Source organism: Taudactylus pleione, unplaced genomic scaffold (assembly GCF_031769625.1).
Source record: "Taudactylus pleione unplaced genomic scaffold, aTauple2 ptg000967l, whole genome shotgun sequence".
Taxonomy (NCBI): Eukaryota; Metazoa; Chordata; class Amphibia; order Anura; family Myobatrachidae; genus Taudactylus; species Taudactylus pleione.
In genome coordinates this window covers 10226534-10244565 of record NW_028285368.1, presented here as the reverse complement: position 1 = coordinate 10244565, position 18032 = coordinate 10226534, and the positions used below count along the sequence as shown (strand labels likewise).

At 45.4% G+C, this 18032-nt stretch overlaps 1 protein-coding gene across 1 annotated transcript in view; it reads right to left on the bottom strand.

Annotated features, from left to right (window-relative positions):
• Positions 1-638: 638 nt before the first annotated feature.
• Positions 639-18032, bottom strand: part of SHOC1 (shortage in chiasmata 1) — a 420839-nt gene continuing 403445 nt past the window's right edge. Inside the window, exons 25-27 of the mRNA XM_088460117.1 lie at positions 5862-6011; positions 1789-2716; positions 639-739 (exon numbers count right to left, since the gene is read on the bottom strand). Of these exons, the coding sequence (XP_088316243.1) occupies positions 639-739; positions 1789-2716; positions 5862-6011 (1179 nt within the window). The remainder of the gene's footprint in view (positions 740-1788; positions 2717-5861; positions 6012-18032) is intronic.

Genomic DNA, 18032 nt, shown 5'->3' with positions numbered 1-18032 from the left:
AGACTAGGGGGTAAATTTACTAAGATGGGAGTTCTATTAAGAAGTGATGTTGCCCATAGCAACCAATCAGATTCCAGGTATTATCTTGCAGAAGGTGCTAGATAAATGAAAAGTCGAATCTGATTGGTTGCTATGGGCAACATCACTTCTTAATAGAACTCCCATCTTCGTAAATTTACCCTTAGATCATGTAACAAGACTCCCTTAACTCCACACGTAAAAGAGACAGCATATGATGCCCACATAAAAGTACTTGTTGGATTGTATCCCAATCTTGGGAGAATGTTGAAGAAGCTTGCATTAATACTCTTTGCAGGTATCCTTTCAAAATGTTTTAATTACAATTTACAAAACCTTCCAGCAAGGAAAGACACAGAGATACACACTGCTTACAGTTTCTATCTTGCTCTGAGATATCGGCATTGCTTCTGCTGGCAGCATAGTATTTCTCCTTCCCCAATGTCCTCATGCAACACTATTATCTGCATTTCTACTTCTTCATCTGTGTATATAAGAAGCCTAACACTTTTATTTAAAACTTTGTTTTACAACCAGATAATCTTACAAATAATGTTTTTAAAACAACAGAGTATTCTGCACAAATGGCTGCCTGAATCCCTTAAGAGGAAATAAACATGTCAGAAGAACTTGAGGCGAGTTTGACCATCACACCGACCTGGAACTTTCTCATATGTCAGCTTTTGCCTTTTCCGTTGGCCTGGCTGAGAACATGTTTTTTCTGCAAGTAACAAAGAAAAAGGAAGAGTTCATATTTAGTCTGCTTTGATTTATATAGTTTAACTGAATGAGTTTTATGTACAAATATTTCCCATTAGAGGGTGGGTCCATAGATACATGGTTGATAGCATATTATATGTATGTACTACTAAGTGGTTAGATACCAGATAACTGTGCTGTGTTTTGTTTCACCTGTCCCGCTCACGTGTCCCAACACTACCTCTTGAATAAATCAACTAGACACACTGGCGATATGAAGTAAAACAGGTGCAAAGTAAAAGGTGGAGTTCTCCATAGCAGATTCTATTCCTAAACTTACACTGGAAAAATGCCAGAATCTCATTGGCTGCTTTAGGCAACACTACCTTTAGCACCAGTTTTATGAATGTCCATCGATCTATATATTATTAATCCTTTACTGTAATTGTGTGTAAGGTTTAATTTTGCATCAAGCACAACTTAAATGGAATTTGTATATGACAGAGCAATTGCCAAGACCCGGACAGTTAAACTTTAACTGACAATTGTCCATTAACCTTAGCATTTTAAACTGGGAGCTAGATGCAATATCAAACATAAGACACTGAATATTCCATGTTATTCAATCCTACCTGTATTGATAACCCTGGCAAGGTATGAGAATAAATTGTATACATTGAGGGACTGTCCATGGAGCTGATGGCTGGGTGGTTATGCGCAGCCTTGTAGTTATATAAGTAGAATGGGGTTTATGGGGACATATAACATTTGGGTAGGTTGTTCTTCATGTTACATTATCACCTGATAAAGGTATCTACTATCTTGGTTTCATAAAGCTCTAGACTTTCATTATTATGGGTAACGTGGAACTTTAGGTGTTCAGACACTCATACAGGAGAGTGTCCATCGTACTCGTGCTGCACTACCCTATACCAACTTTGCTTCCAGTACACAAGAGTATGACACTTGAAACACAACAGATGTGAATATAATTACATGTGCATTTGGTTTATTAGGTTCTACTTGCTTTTCTTCTTATAAACTGCTACTGTTCTTGCAAAAACACTTTACCTGATAACGTTCCATCTTTTGTTACAAGACTATTTATCATAAATCTTCTCTTTCCAACAAATCCCATTTGGGAGAAATGAAAATAATCTGATTCACTGTTGGTGGAAAAAAGGTGATTGTGAAATGTCCCTTCTCCTTGTATCAAAGGGTCCCTCTGTTTCTCTGTAGGTAATGGCTGGCTGGCACAAATAACATTCTCTAATTCGGTTGTACAATATGGCAGATTTGTAGTATTTTGTTGCATTACTAAATCTGCAAAGAAGTGCTTACTATTGATGGAAAAGCTGGGCTTGTTCTCAATGGTATTGTACTCATGATGGGGATGATGAAAGACTCTCTGAAGAAAACTAGCCTTTCCACCAGAACGTGGACTATTGACCAGGATCTTTTTTAGAACTGGAGACTGATGGATATGTTGTTCAAAAACATTTTCTGACCATGTTGCCACCTTTTGGTTGTTAGAAAAGCCCACAAATGTTGACTCTGTGCTGCAGATGTCACCAAAGCTATTTGATGGCTCAGGTGCTGGTGCAGTGGCCCTAATGTAACGCTCTGTTCCAAGGGTTGAGGTTAGCTGTAGTTGGAACATGTTTTTCATGTTTTCAGTAATATTTTTCTTGCCATGTTTCTGAAAATCATATGCATTTTGCTGAAAGTCGTCTGTTTGTTGAAATAGGAAGGAGTTTGGCATGTCATCACAAACAGTTGCCTTTGTTGTTTCCAGCACAAAGTCACTGCACTGTGATATTGATTCAGTCTGATGTAAAATATTGCTACTGATACATGGATTGTGAATACCAACAAAGGAACTTTGTACATTATCAGAGCTGCAGCAATGCCCCATACTAGTTGGGGTGTGACTGTCAGCAGGTCTTGGTGAGGCGGTTGATCTGCTCAGCTGATGCAAGGCAGTGATGTCAGTAAAATGCTGAAAAGACAACATTTAATATCTCTAAATTAAGATGAATTCAAGGGATTTGTATTTACTATAAGCATATGTACAGTAGTACAATTTAAAAGCAATGGTTAATTTTATTGCAATTAGAAAGTTAGGGACAGAAATCAGGAGTATGGGCTACTCAGTCGCATGCACAGAAATATGTATATTTAAAATGCAGAATTCTTGTTGCCTGTTTGCCTTAGATCCCTACATTTGGTAAGACAGTAGTCAACATCACCAGCCCCATACCAGGTGGGGAAATTAATAGAGCCCGAGTTTATGTGCAACTATGTGCTCGCATCATTTTGCAGTGAGTTTGATGCGAGTTTGTTTTTAACGTCGTACTATGTAATAGCTTGCGAATTGTAGTATGCAAGTGTCAAAGAAAAGTTTTTGTAGATGAGAACCTGTAACTTGTAATGCAATTTTCATTACAAGGTGCAAGTTTAGCAGAAGCCTGCAGAGATCAGTGAGATCTGTGCAGGCTTCTGTGTATTAGAAGGGAATAAGTCAGTGGTTCCCAAACTTTATTGAATCATGGCGCACTAGTGCATCTGCATTGTTTATATGGCAACCCTAAGCCAAAAGTTTGTTATTGAGAAATTCTGAAAAAAATTTAGTGAAGTAGTAAAGTGAAGTAAATTGTGCTTACCTGTCATCCTTAGGTTCAGTTTTGTGGTGGTGAACAGGTTTGCATTTCTGTTTGTCCATATATTTACTTTACATTGACCATAAATAATTTGATTTGGTGCTGGACCACCAACCTGAGGCACCCCTGCTAGTGTCCCGAGGCACACCAGGGTGCTGCAATGCACAGTTTGGGAACCACTGGAATAAGTGTTAAAAAGGAAACCGAAAAAAATTATGTGCCGCCAATCCCTCCCAAAGCACAACCAGTACTGGGCTTTGTGAGCCTGTTGTGTGAATATGGGCGAAAAAAGACGTAGTGGTCTCCCGTATTTTCATCAACCAGCACCATGCTCTGCGAGCTGGTCCTGATTGTGGAAATACGGGGGACATATTGAGTAGGGGTTCCCCATATTAGCCATCACAAGCACCAGGCTCTTACTAGCGCGGACTTCACGGAGTCCCCCAGCCAAAGCATACATCATCCCACACTAGTCAGTCCAAGCCGGAGATACCTGAGGAGGTGGAGACCCCCCCCCAATACAAGGGTCCCCCCCTCTCCAAGGGCTCTACTATGGTATATGGACCTCATTCAGACCCGCTCGCTAGCGCTGTGCGCTCGCAAGCGGCCCGATGGTTTGCGAACGCGATGCGCACGCTTTGTTCTGCGCATGTGCGAACTACTCTGCGATCGCAGCCCGCTCACGCCGCTTAACTGGCAGCGTCATAGTACACATCACGAGTGTTTTTTACACTGAGGTCCTTGCAGTGCTTGCGGCAGGGTAAGGCAACCATAAGCGCTGTGATCGCTACCGATGGTGCTCGATGTACCAATGTGGGTGTGCTTATGCCTTGGCGAGCGATCGCTTCCCATATCGTCATTTTGACAAATTGGCATACGCTGGATGCGAGCGATCGCATCTAGCGAGCGGGTCTGAATGAGGTCCTATGTGTATAAAGGACCCTACCATTGCATAATGTGTAAAAGAGGCTCTACTGTGGGGTAAAATGTATAAGGAACTCTACTGTGGTGTAATGTGTATAAGGGCTATAACTAGGGTGGTGCGACCTGTGCCATGGCACAGGGCACCGCAGGGCAGGGGCACTGTTTGGGCCTGTCACTCTTCCTGTTTATTATCATTCTCATTTGTAGCTTCCTCTTCTTTTATCCCCATCAGCTCCTGGTCTCCCCTTTCTCTTCCCTGGCCCTTCCCCATGAGGCTTTGGCTCTATTTCCAATTCTCTTTCTGGTACAGGACACCAAAATGTCTAGATACTACTTCCCTCCCACTGGGACGAGAGTCACATTCTCCCAGAATGCCGGTGCCGGGCATGACTAAGCACATGGCATTCTGAGAGCGGTCGTGGGAGAGAGAGGACGGAGCAGCAACAGCAAGGAGGGGGGACCGGTCTGCTTCACAAGGTAAGAATTAGGCAAACAGCAGCCCCCCGTGTGCCACTTTGCGGCCCCGCAATTATTATTTTTTTTATGTTGTTGGTTTTTTTGCCCATGGCCCACTTTCAGGCCACGCCCTGCTGATATGTTCACTGTTCGACCTCATGACTGACTACATCTCATTTGTATGATGTCATTTCATATGTTAATGTAAATTACAACACTGTAGATTAAAAAAAGTATCCTGTTTTATATGGTGTTGCACTGGATTTTATATATTTTTTTCTTTTCTCCATGCTGTGTGGTAGAAATATATTTTTATAATATCTAAACACTCACTACAAATATATTTAAAGTAAGGATATTTATTCCACACCGTGTGCCATCTGGATTGGAACAGGACACTTTTTTCCCTTCAACACAAGGTGTTTAGAAGTACTGCACCATTGTGTATTTTCTCTCTGTCTACATCATGGAGCAGTATGTAAGTTTTTCACGTTCCCCACCTGTCCTACCCCACTTTTGCTACTGCTTACATGTGAAGCTGCTGGCTGCGGATTTTACATTTGACTTTTAGATTGGGAGTCTGGCATTAGGCTATAATGTCACAGCTAAGCACCACACTTCCAGCCCAGGAGGAGAGGATGCAACACCTCACCACCAGCTAAAGTATGCTATGCTGGTGGGTATAAGACATGAGAAGGTGCTTTGGACAGAAGTGAGGTGCCATCTAGGGTGCCGGTGCCCTTATGGCTAGTGTTGGTTAATGGATCTGGACATTACTTGTCCTACCTGTTACTCAAGAAACATGAATCAGTGATTACAGATCAATATGATCAATGCAGGTCATTACAGTGAGTAGAGATCATTTACTGCATAAAGTGCAAAATAGTCAATTTGCAGCACAAACCCCTCTAGATTTCTGCCAGAGCAGGTGGGCAGGTCTGAAGAGCAGAAGAGCAACATGCTGGCATTTGCAGAAGAGAAGAAGTTTGCATATATGTAGGCTTGTTGCCAAAGACCTACGTATGTGGACTTTGTGATTCATATTGGTACTGGCATAACATGTACACATTAAAAGATCAAAATGGTACTGAATTCTCTACATACCTTTAGGACTTTTGATGGCACTTCTGGCAACAGTTCTTTAAGTTGGCCATGGGTTGCTGACAGCAACCACTGTAATGAGGTTTCCCTGGATAGCATTAGCTGAGCCACCATGGGATTAATACATGGAAATGAAAGCAAAACATTTTCTGCCTGTACAAATAATAGTGATATTGGTAATGATTGTAATATAGAACATCAAAAGCACAATAAGACAATTTTCAATTTTGTTGTAAGCCTCAATTAATAAAAAAGTTTCAATTCAAACCACAACTTATCTAAATAATTACTAGCTTGCAGTTATACAACTTCCAAGCAGTGGTTCTATTATATGATTTCATATTTTATAATCCCCAGTGAATGCTGTCATTTCATCTTCTATGCACGATTCCAGTGGTATGGCAGATTATTCACACACTGAATAGGAATAGGTATTGATATACAACAATACTTTACTGATTAGAAATATACAGTAATTACATATAAGTATATATATGTTTGCGGAACAATAGTGAAAGATGCTTTTTGGGCCTCAGAGCAGTCCTATGTAAAAAATAGACTAGATCTTTTTGCCAAGATAAGAGGAACTACGCTGGCTCCTGCTTCTGTGTTCCACGCTGGCCGGGGTACTGTAAGTAGTCGGGTGCTGCTGAGGCTTAGAGAACAGGATGTCTGCAATAGTGTGACTGGCTCCAATGCTGGCAGGAGGCGTCTTTTTCCTGCAGATGTCTCCTGCATATTAGCATATGTTAGCATCTCTGCTGCATCCAAATACACAGCAGCAGTGCTAGCTGCGTCCATCTCTGAATCAGGCCCAGTGATTTACTGAAAGTCATCACACTAGGTAAATAGGATTTCTGCCTCAAATGGCCTGCTGCTAAACTGTGAGAGACATGTTGCTGATAACAGACCTTTCTTAGCCAGAGTTGTACCTGTCAGAGCACTAGAACTGGGTGAACTTGGTTCAGGGGACCGTAGGGTTGGCTGGGGTGTGAGTGGAGTGAAGGAAGCTTGAGGGCTTTATGAGCTCCTACTCATGAGAGAACAAAGGTCCTGATTCAGAGATGGACGCTAATGCGTTAGCAGCTGTGATTTCCTACAGAACGCAGCTGCAAAAATATGCTAATGGTTTAAAAGATCACCCGTGCATAAGGATGCCCAGTGCTGCATTCTTATCTGTGCACACCGTCGCTTACCAGTGTAAACATCGACGGACATCAAGCAGCCATCTTGCCCTTGCGGCTGGTCTGACAAGCCGCAGACTCGTCAGCACTACTGTCACGCAGGGGGCTCTCATGCTGTGTATGCAATTGCAGTGGCTAGTTTATGCATGCCCCTGTAAACGGCGTTCAAACGGCCAGGCATGGCTGCGTTTTGCAGACCACACCACGGTCAACACTACCAAAACGCTTACTTCCTGTCAATCACTCTGCAATGGGTCTCCGTGGCCTGCGTGATCACAGTGTGATCGCAGAGTTGCCTTCGCGCACGCACACTACGATGCATGCGCAATGGCAAACAATCGCTCGATCTGCGTGAAAATTGCATTAGCATCCATCTATCAGGCCCAGAGTTGCTACTGGTATGGATGTACTGAGGAGGAAAGTCACAACTGGAAGTGGGCCTACACGGTAGACAGCAGATGGAACTGAGTACTGGTTATACTGTGCTTTTGTTATGATTCGTGGAGAGAGAATCGACTGTTTTAATGCAGAGCCAACTGATGACAGCCTTGAGGGCTGGAATGTATTGTACTAGTCGTGGCCAAGGGTTAAGGATTTGGTTGCAGCCGTTGGGCTATCGATGCTGCCTTGGGGCTGGTTTGTTTTGACAAGTTGTGCCGAGGGCAAGAGGTGTGATGCAGCCTGTGGGTTGTTGGAGCAGCCTTGAGGGCTGGTTGTGGCCTTTATAGTCGTGGCCAAGGGACTGATTGTGTGAAGCAGCCTTTGGGCTGTTGGAGCAGCCTTGGGGGCTGATTGTGGCCTTTATAGTCATGGCCAAGGGACTGATGGTGTGAAGCAGCCTTTGGGCTGTTGGAGCAGCCTTGGGGGCTGATTGTGGCCTTTATAGTCATGGCCAAGGGACTGATGGTGTGAAGCAGCCTTTGGGCTGTTGGAGCAGCCTTGGGGGCTGATTGTGGCCTTTATAGTTGTGGCCAAGGGACTAATGGTGTGATGCAGCCTTTGGGCTGTTGCAGCAGCCTTGGGGGCTGACAGTGACCTGGGGCCCCAGGACCGTTGCAGCCTTTGGGCTGATGAGACTCAGGTGAGGTATGCAACAATAATGTGGGGCTGCTACCAGTGCCGCAGAGATGACACTGGTGACGGTATGCTTAATAGCACACCTGGAACGCAGAGTTGCTACCAGTGCCGCCAGGATGACACTGGCAACGGTGTGCTAACTTGCACACCTGAAACAGAGAGTAGCTACCAGTGTCGCCAGGATGACACTGGCGACGGTGTGCTAGGTTGCGCACCTGGAACACAAAGTAGCTACCAGTGCCGCCGGGATGACACTGGCGACGGTGTGCTACCGGGTTGACACTAGCCACCAGATGGTGACAGACTCTTCTGGGGTAGGAAGCGCTCCGTGCTGCCCAGATGGTACAAGCAGCACATTGTCACCGTGCGCCGGACTCCGGGTGCACTTACCTGGTCCGGTGACACTAGACTGTCAGGCAGCGGGCGAGGAGTTCAGGGCGCCCGCTGCCGATGCTTCCGGCTCTCTCCAGTGGCTGTGACAGGCAACCACGGCTCTCCTAGGAGCGCGCGCCACCCTGTTCTAGATTTAAAGGGGCAGGCACTAATAGCGTTTGGTTCGGGATTTCAAGCCCTCCCTATAAGAGGGAGTCTCTGGCAGCACACAGGTGCCAGAGTATAGGCTCCATACCATACTCCATCGTTCCTGTCATTACTGTTATCCTGATCATGACCTTGGCTTGCTTGTGACTCCGTCTGACCCTTCTGTACTGCATCTGATATCTGGTTATGACCTCGGCTACTCCCTGTGACCTGCTTAAGTCTGCTCCTTGGTACTGTCTCATCTGTTGATATTGACCCGACCTGTTGACTACATCTATTCTCCTGCGCTTCATCCAGTGTTCACCAGCACCTGTATAGGGGAACCTAACCTGAGGGCTGCGACCTGTGTGTCGGACGCAGCCAAGTCCATTCCTTCTTGCGAGGGTCCCTGGTGAATACCGCCTGCACATTAGACTCCGCGCTTAGGTCTTGCCAATTCCCTAATATGGGTCCCATCTGCAATCCGCCCGAGACTTGTGACAGAATACTCTGGCCGAAAACATGGATGCTGCTGGTAATCCGTCACCACGAGACCTGTTCGAGAAGCAAGAACAAGATCAGGCTCAGATTATGCAGTGTTTGTAAACACTAATGCAGCAAGTCAGTCTCGCTCAAGCACCTATGGTACAACCAGGTCCATCTACTACGATGACTGCATCAGCCGCAGGGGCTTCTGCACCAATATGGATTCCGAATCCAACAAAGTGTGAAGGGGGCCCTACAGGCTGTCGTGGATTCCTGAACCAGTGCTTGATTCAGTTTGAAATCCAGGCAGCAAGTTTCCTTTCAGACAGGACAAAAGTGGCTTATATGATCTCGCTGTTGTCAGGTCAAGCATTGGCTTGGGCCTCTCCATTGTGGGAAAGGAATGATCTGCTTATCAACAACAATGGCGAGTTTCTGAGAGCCTTTCGGAAGGTCTTCGATGAGCCTGGGTGAGTATCCTTCGCAGGATCGGCCATCTTGCAGCTGAAGCAGAGAAACCAACCTGCGGGACAGTATGCCTTGCAGCTTCGAACCCTTGCTTCAGAGTTGGGGTGGAACAATGAAGCCTTGGTTGCCGCATTTATGCAGGGACTGTCGGCTCAAATTAAAGCTGTCCTTGCATCCAGGGAGTTGCCAACTTCCTTGGATGACTTAATCTCCTTGTGTATCCGAGTAGACCTTCGCCACAGAGAGAGAGCATGAGAAAGGGAACAGTCTCGTCGCTTCACTTTTAAACTGGCTCCATGATTCACGGCACCTACTGAGTCTCCAGAAGAACCCATGCAGATTGGGAAATCTCACCTCCCTGCCGCAGAAAGAGAAAGGAGGTTCAAAAATAAGCTTTGTTTGTACTGTGGTGAATCAGGCCATCTTCTCTCTGGCCGTCCAAAGCATCCAGGAAACAAGAAGGCCTAAATGATGGAGGGGTGGTCAGTTTAGGTGCGTTGAAATACACCCCAAAAAACAAAGTTACTTCACAGCTTTCCATCATAACCCTGGCCGTGGGAAACTCCTTTGAAGTAGTCAAGGCCTTCTTAGATTCGGGTGCCGATGGCAATTTCATTATGCCTAAAAAGGTCCAAGAGTTGGGTATTGCTAGTATGCCTCTGGAAAAACCCCTTTGCATCATCGGAGTGGATGGGAATAAACTTCCTACGGCTACCCTTCGCTCACAGACGATGGAAGTCACCATGCAAATAGAGGCTCTTCGTCGAGAGTTGATAAAATTCTACATTCTTCCGTCAGCCGAGTCTGAACATTCTAGGTTTACCCTGGCTCCGCAAGCATGCTCCCGTTCTAGATTGGAATGAACCTCAAATCCTGTCAAGGGGTTCTCAATGCCATGGGTTCTGTTTATCACAGGTTAGGCCTCCTCACAGTGCCATTCGAAGCTCAGTCGTCTCTCCAGAAGACCAACTTCCAGTTCCTTATCAATCTTTTAGAGACGTGTTCAGTAAAAAAGCAGCAGAGACGCTACCTTCTCACCGAGAGTGGAATTGTGCTATAGACTTACTGCCTGGGAAGTTACCGCCCCGTGGAGGAATTTTTCCCCTTTCACTTCCCAAGTCCCAGGTTGTAACTGAGGGCCTGATTCAGACCTGCTCGCGATGCAAGTGGGTCGATGTTGCCCAAGTGCGCATGCGCACGACGGAGGCGGCTCCGTCGTGCGCATGCGCGAGACCTGAATAACGGCGGCCAAGCTGTCGTTATGGGTCTCGCACCAAAGGGGGCATGCTGTTGATGGTGATTGACAGCACGCCCCCTTTGGTGGGCGTGCCAGGGGCGTGGCTGCCCAGACGGAGGCGTTCCCATGGGAACGCCTAGCGTCTGGGGCCGGCCTCACTGACATCACTAGTGATGTCAATGGGAGTGCTTTTGGCTCTGATAGAGCCAAAAGCACTCCCGGGCTTGCGGCAGCGAGACCCTACCGCAGGATTTCGTTGCAAGCCCGATGGTCGCGATGGTCTTGACCATCGCGACTATCATTTTGGCCGCTCGCTATAGCTGTGGGTGGTCACCCACAGCTATGTGAGTGGCCAGGAGGCCGCTCCAAAAAGGTGGAGGGACGGCCCTGATTCAGAGCGAGCGCTCTGTCAGAGCGTCTAGCTCTGAATCAGGGCCTGAATACGTTAAAGAAAATCTGGATCTAAATCACCCGCTGGAGCTGGTTTGTTCTTCGTTAAGAAGAAAGACGGAGGTTTGAAGCCATGCATCGACTACCGGGGCCTGAATGCAATCACCATTAAGGAACGGTATCCCCTACCACTGATTTCTGAACTTTTGAACAAATAAAAGGGGCGAAGATTTTTACTAAAATGGATCCCCGTGGGTCCTACAACCTAATCAGAATCCGGTCTGGGGACAAATGGAAGACGGCTTTTAATACTCGTGATGGCCATTACGAGTACTTAGTCATGCCCTTTGGATTAAGCAATGCCCCAGCTGTTTTCCAAAAGTACATGAACCATATCTTCTGGGATCTGTTATACAAGTACTTCGTGGTATATCTGGATGATATCTTGATATTTTCAGGGGATATTGCAAGTCATTGTCAACACGTGTGTGAGGTGCTGTCACGACTCCGGGCTCAGCAGCTTCTTTGCAAGCTTGAGAAATGCTCCTTCAAGCAAAAGGAACTAACATTTTTGGGATACATCATTTTGGGTTCCTGTCTTAGAATGGATCCACAAAAGCTCACCGCCATTGTAAACTGGCCTCGTCCAGTCGGAATGAAAGCTATACAACGCTTCCTGGGGTTTTGCAATATCTACCGCCAGTTCATCAGGAACTATTCATCCATCGCAGCCCCCATCACTGCTCTTACCAAAAAGGGTCAAGACACTCGTTTATGGTTATCTGAGGCAGAGGAAGCATTCACCCAATTGAAACAGTGCTTCCTTTCAGCACCTATTCTGAGGCAACATAATTTCGATTTACCTTTTTTCTTGAAGGTAGACGCTTCCAAGTTTGGAGTGGGGGCAGTGCTGTCGCAGAACAATAAGGAAAACAAGTGGTACTCCTGTAGGTTCTTCTCACGAAAGTTCTCTGCGCCAGAAGGAACTACGCGGTCAGAGATAAGGAACTGCTGGCCATCAAGTTGGCTCTTCAGGAATGGCGATACTTGTTGGAGGGAGCTAAATTTCCAGTGACCGTATATACCAGTCATAAGAACTGGATGTATCTCAAGACGGCCCACTTTTAAATTACCGCCAGTCTAGGTGTGAGTACCTATCGGCTGGGTAATAAGAATGTGAAGGCCGATTCACTATCTCGAGCATTCAGTTCTGATGAGACGGAGGAATTAAAGGAGGACAAGGCCATTCTAAATCCTGCTTGCTGCATGGCTGTTACCAACAAGGTCAAGATTCCCCCAGGGAATACATTTGTAGCACCTGAATCCCGATCCAAGTTGCTGCAATGGGCACATTCTTCACGTTTTAGTGGGCATGCAGGAGTCAATAGAACTCTGGAATTAATTCTCAGGGGGTATTGGTGGCCAACAGTTCGAGATGTTAAGGATTTTGTGGCAGCAATTTGTGGCAGAAATTTGTGCTCTTCAAAAGATTCCTCCGCACTCTCCATCTGGTCCTCTGTTGCCACTACCAGTGCCTGATTGTCCTTGGACTCACATTTCCATGGACTTTGTGATGGATCTACCTTCATGCCAAGGGTTCAATACTATCCTGGTGGTGGTGGACAGATTCTCCAAGGCTGCTCACTTTGTTCCATTAAAAGGGCTACCCTCAGCACTTAAGTTAGCGGAAGTATTTATTGGGGAATTCTTTAGATTGCACAGGTTTCCTAAAGATATTGTTTCTGACCGAGGGGTACAATTTACCTTTGGATTCTGGAGAACTCTATGCAGGTACTTTTTCATCAAGTTAAACTTATCTTCGACCTACCATCCACAGGACAATGGCCAGATGGAGCGAATAAACCAAAATTAGAAAAGTTTATTCGAATGTATGTTTCTGCCAATCAAGATGACTGGGTTTCTCTGCTGTCTTGGGCTGAGTTTGCCCACAACAAATTGTATCATGAAGCGTCAGGACATTCCCCATTTTTTACTCAGTATGATCTGCATCCACTATTATCCGAGTTACCAGGCCTGCAGTCAGTACCACTTCCAGCTGTTCGTGGTACAGGGAATTGATTTTGTAATATCTTGAAGGAGGTAAAAAAGAATTTGTGCAAAGCCTCTTCAAGGTATAAACTTTTTACAGACAGGAAAAGGAGGCGGGGTCCATTGTTAAATCCTGGTGATAAAGTCTGGCTGTCAACCAAGCATCTGAGATTAAAAGTTCCCACTATGAAGTTTGCTCCCAGGTACATCGACCCTTTCCAGATTCTTCAGGTGATTAATCCAGTGGCATTTTGTTTAAAATTGCCTGGTACACTTAGGATACCTAACGTATTTCATGCATCCCTTCTAAAACCAGTGGTGCTTCTCAGTCATTTCTCAGTACCTCGCAGTCCCCCTTCAGCAATTTCAGTGTACCATCAGGAGGAGTATGAGGTAAACAGATCTTAGACTTCAGACTGTTGAGGGGATCTGTTCAGTTCTTGGTTGATTGGAAGGGGTATGGCCCTGAGGAACATTGTTGGGTCAAGGCTTCAGACATTCATGCACCTCAATTACTTCAGAAATTCCATCAGAAGTTTCCTGATAAACCATTTGTGGGGTGTTCGGTGCCCACTCCTAGAGAGGGGGGTAATGTCACAGTGCGCCGGACTCTGGGGTGCACTTACCATGTCCAGCGACACTGGACTGTCAGGCAGTGGGCAAGGAGTTCAGGGCGCCCACTGCCGATGCTTCTGGCTCCCTCCAGCGGCTGTGAAAGGCAGCCATGGCTCTCCTAGGAGCGCACGCACCATCCTGTTCTAGATTTAAAGGGGCTAATCAAGGTTGGTGCAGGATTTCAAGACCTCCCTATAAGAGGGAGTCTCTGGCAACACACAGGTGCCAGAGTATAGGCTCTATACCATACTCCAGCGTTCCTGTTGTTACTGTTATCCTGATCTTGACCTTGGCTTGCTTGTGACTCTGATATAGTCTGACCCTTCTGTACTGCATCTAATATCTGGTTCTAACCTCGGCTACTCCCAGTGACCCGCTTACATCTGCTCCTTGGTACTGTCTCATTTGTTGATATTGAACTGGCCTGTTGACTACGTTTATTCTCCTGCACTTCATCCAGTGTTCACCAGCACCTGTATAGGGGAACCTAACCTGAGGGCCGCGACCTGTGTGTCAGATGCAGCCAAGTCCATACCTTCTTGCGAGAGTCCTTGGTGATTACCGCTGGCACATTAGACTCCGCGCCTCAGGCTTAGGTCTAGCCAAGTCCCTAATACGGCCCACATCCACAATCCGTCTGTGACTTGTGACACACGTGTGGACAAGATGCAGGTGGAGCCGCCTGGATGGAATAAAAGGCACACAGGAAACACAGCTAAACTAACTCAAGAACTCGACTGACAAGCAGGAGACTGAAACCGGAAGTACGAAAAACTATCACCGGCATGGAGCGCAGGGCTGGCTGGAATTTAAGAGGAACAAGGCCCAGCCAGAGCTAGTCTCCCTTAATGATAGACCAGTGTGCATCTGTGCTGTGAACAGACAGGAGAATCAATCAGCATGCACCTGACACTGCACACAGACAGGCAGTGATTAATGCAGTGCCTCAGGCTGGAAGCTGCAGATCCTGACAGCTTTAAAGTGAGCTGATACAGTGAAGATACACGCAGGCAAGGCTAGAAATAGCAGGCAATGCTGGAGGCTGCAGTAGCGATGAGAACTGGAGTCTGAGCTTGGTATTGAAGACAACGTTGATAACTGTACAGCAGAGAATAATGTCTGCGCTGGTAGTTGGAGACAGCGCTGTTTAGCTGCAACAGCAGAGAGTACTGCAGTCTGTGCTGGTGGTTGGAGATAGCGCTGATAACTGTACAGCAGGGAGTGCTGGAACAGCGTTGATGACTTCAATGGCTGTGATTTATAGAACAGAACTGTGGCTGATACAACTCAGGTAAGCTGAACAGAACAAGACTGCAAGGCTGATGGTGACCGCACAGGTGAACCTCAGTCAGGCTTTCGTTCCCAACACTCCACTGAGACAGCACTGACTAAGCTAGTAAATGGTCTGATCACTGCTAAGTAAGTCTAAAGGCCATTACTCATTCCTCATTCTTCTAGATCTCTCTGCTGCATTTTGTTGACCACTCTCTTCTTATACAAACACTACAATCCCTAGGTCTTCAGGACACAGCCCTAACCTGTTCTCAGCTTGCTTATCTAATCACTATTTTAGTGTTTTTTTCCTGAATCCACATTTTGTATGCAGCTGCAAGGCTGATCTTCCTTGCCAAATGTTCTTCGTCTGCTACTCCACTCTGTCAGTCCCTCCATTGGTTACCTGTTGTCTACCATATTCAATATAAAATAATTTTACTTTCACATAAGGCTTTTAACCAAACTACTCAAACATACATCTCTTCACTTATCTCAAAATATCTCCCAATCCAACCACTCTGCTCTGCACAAGGTCTACGTCCCTCATGCGCACTCATTACTTGCTCCCATTCACGGTTACAAGAAGATTTTCCTCTAGTCTCCAAACCTTCCAGCTTTCCCTGAATACTCACCTCTTCAGACAAGCTTATCAAATTCCAGAACCACCCACATAACCTTTATAAGCTATCCTACGAAATTACATCTCCCACTATAAAGTCCATTCATAACTTTTCATGTTTTTTTTCTCTTTCTTCACTTTCACCTGACCCTTGCCCAATATTCCTGTGTGACTGGATCATACAACCTCCAGAAGCCTCTTCAATCCGGCTGGTAATACATGCTAATGTAATTGGTGGAAATTATATTATGTGATATGGCCAAGATAGTGGCACCCATGATGAGGCGGCACGGGAAAAGGTGCAGCAAGAATGCTACCCACATGGCTGACTGAAGGGGCTGATAACAGGGAAGTCTTGCGGTGACCCACCAGATTCTCAATGGCAGGTACTCTGTGGGTGTCAGGTACCCGAGTCTAACAGGGCGATGTGTGTCCAACAACAAACAGTGCTGACCATATTCTTTTAGTTTAAATTCAACTGGACTACTTGAGGACAAAAGAAAGAAGATTCTCTATTGGTTTAGCAGACAAGTAAAAAGATAAAACAGTGTTTGCTGCTTGACAATATAGTACAAACTATGTGCCATACTGAAGTTTGTCTCTATGCAAATCATAGGTCATGGCTGACCATTAGTATACTCAATAGTTATACAAATGTGTACTGTTTTGATCTTTAGCAAATATTGGCCCTCATTCAGAGCCACTCGCTAGCGGCAGTACGCTCGTTCCGAGTGATGTTCGCACATCTGCGCATGCGTACGGTTTTTAGTACGCATGCGCGAACCAGTCAGTGCGGCCGAAAATCGTTGGTACGCAATATAGCGAGGGCCTGCTATTTTGAGTGACAGAATGAGGCGTATGTGGGTGGTAACAGGGGAAGGTGCTTGAAAACGGGGAGTGGAGATCCGAACGCAGGCGTGCTTAAAGGTCAAAACGGGCGTTTTAAGGGAGTGCATAATTAATACAGCAGCGTCATTGACCACGTCACTTGGTTTTTTTTAACTCAGAACTGCTCGCAAAATAGCGGTTGAAAACACCAACCACAAGAATAGCGAGCAGTTCATACGCTGTACGATGTACTCGATTAATCTAATAAATAGCGGACATGACGTATGGTGCGTGCGGCCAGGGGGCGTTTTTATCAAATAAACGAGCGTATGTTTTGCTCGCTCGTTCAGACTTAGAGGTGGGAACAGACTGCAATTTGCGAACGGATCATTTGAATAGCCACCCCTTGTTTTTGAACGAACGACCACAAATAGCGAACGGCTCTGAATCAGGCCCATTGTCTTTTAATTGCATTGTATATGTTACAGAGAGGGTGTGTCTGCAAACTAGCTATAGACTTGGTGACACAAAGGGGGAAATTCAATTGTTTATTCGTGCCTGCAGCTCCCGCCTAAAATGACAGTAGGTATTCAATTGTTAGTGCCGATAGGCGCAAGTGCTGCGGGCACCCATTATTTCTGGTGACACTGTCCTGAGGTGGCATTGTATAATTCAGGCTTTTGGGTGCCCACACTCATCGCGCCCAGTAGTTTGCACAGGTTTAGCTGCTTTATGTGGCTAATTCAGGTGCATATGGGCACAACATGCGCGATAAAAAATAGGTTCCTATCTACATAAAATTGAATATCGCCTGTCGGACACCCATTACTTATGGGTGCACAAAAACAATTGAATCTCCCCTGCCCATGAACCAAACTGTCACTAAGCTTTCTTTCCCTTTGCTCCTGGATCCCATACACCCTAAAACTACACACTGCTATGGTTTATACTATAAACAATTAAATTACATTGAAAAAGATGTTATCATTAATGTATGTTTGGTACAGCTCTCCTTGCCAACAAATACATGATTAGATCAAGTGTACTACATTATTGCACAATGCATGGCATTTCCTAAACAGTTATCTTCCAGATAAAGATATCCACAGAATCACAGTGGCGAGAGCAGTATATTGTACATATAATCTATTAACTAATATACACATATAATCAATAATTAATATATATTTGCCATTTATTTATAACCTAAGTAAAACCTAATCATAGGTCTACATAGAAATTGTATTTATTATCTCTCTTGCTTTCTGTATTTGCAGGATATTTATGAATCAATTATTTTACTAGTATTTTATCTTCAGCCCTAAGCCAGACACAGGAAATCAATTCCTAATTATGAGCTCAAATAAAATTACATTGGTGTTGCTAAGCAACACACTGTATATTAAAGCATATTGTTAATGTCATCA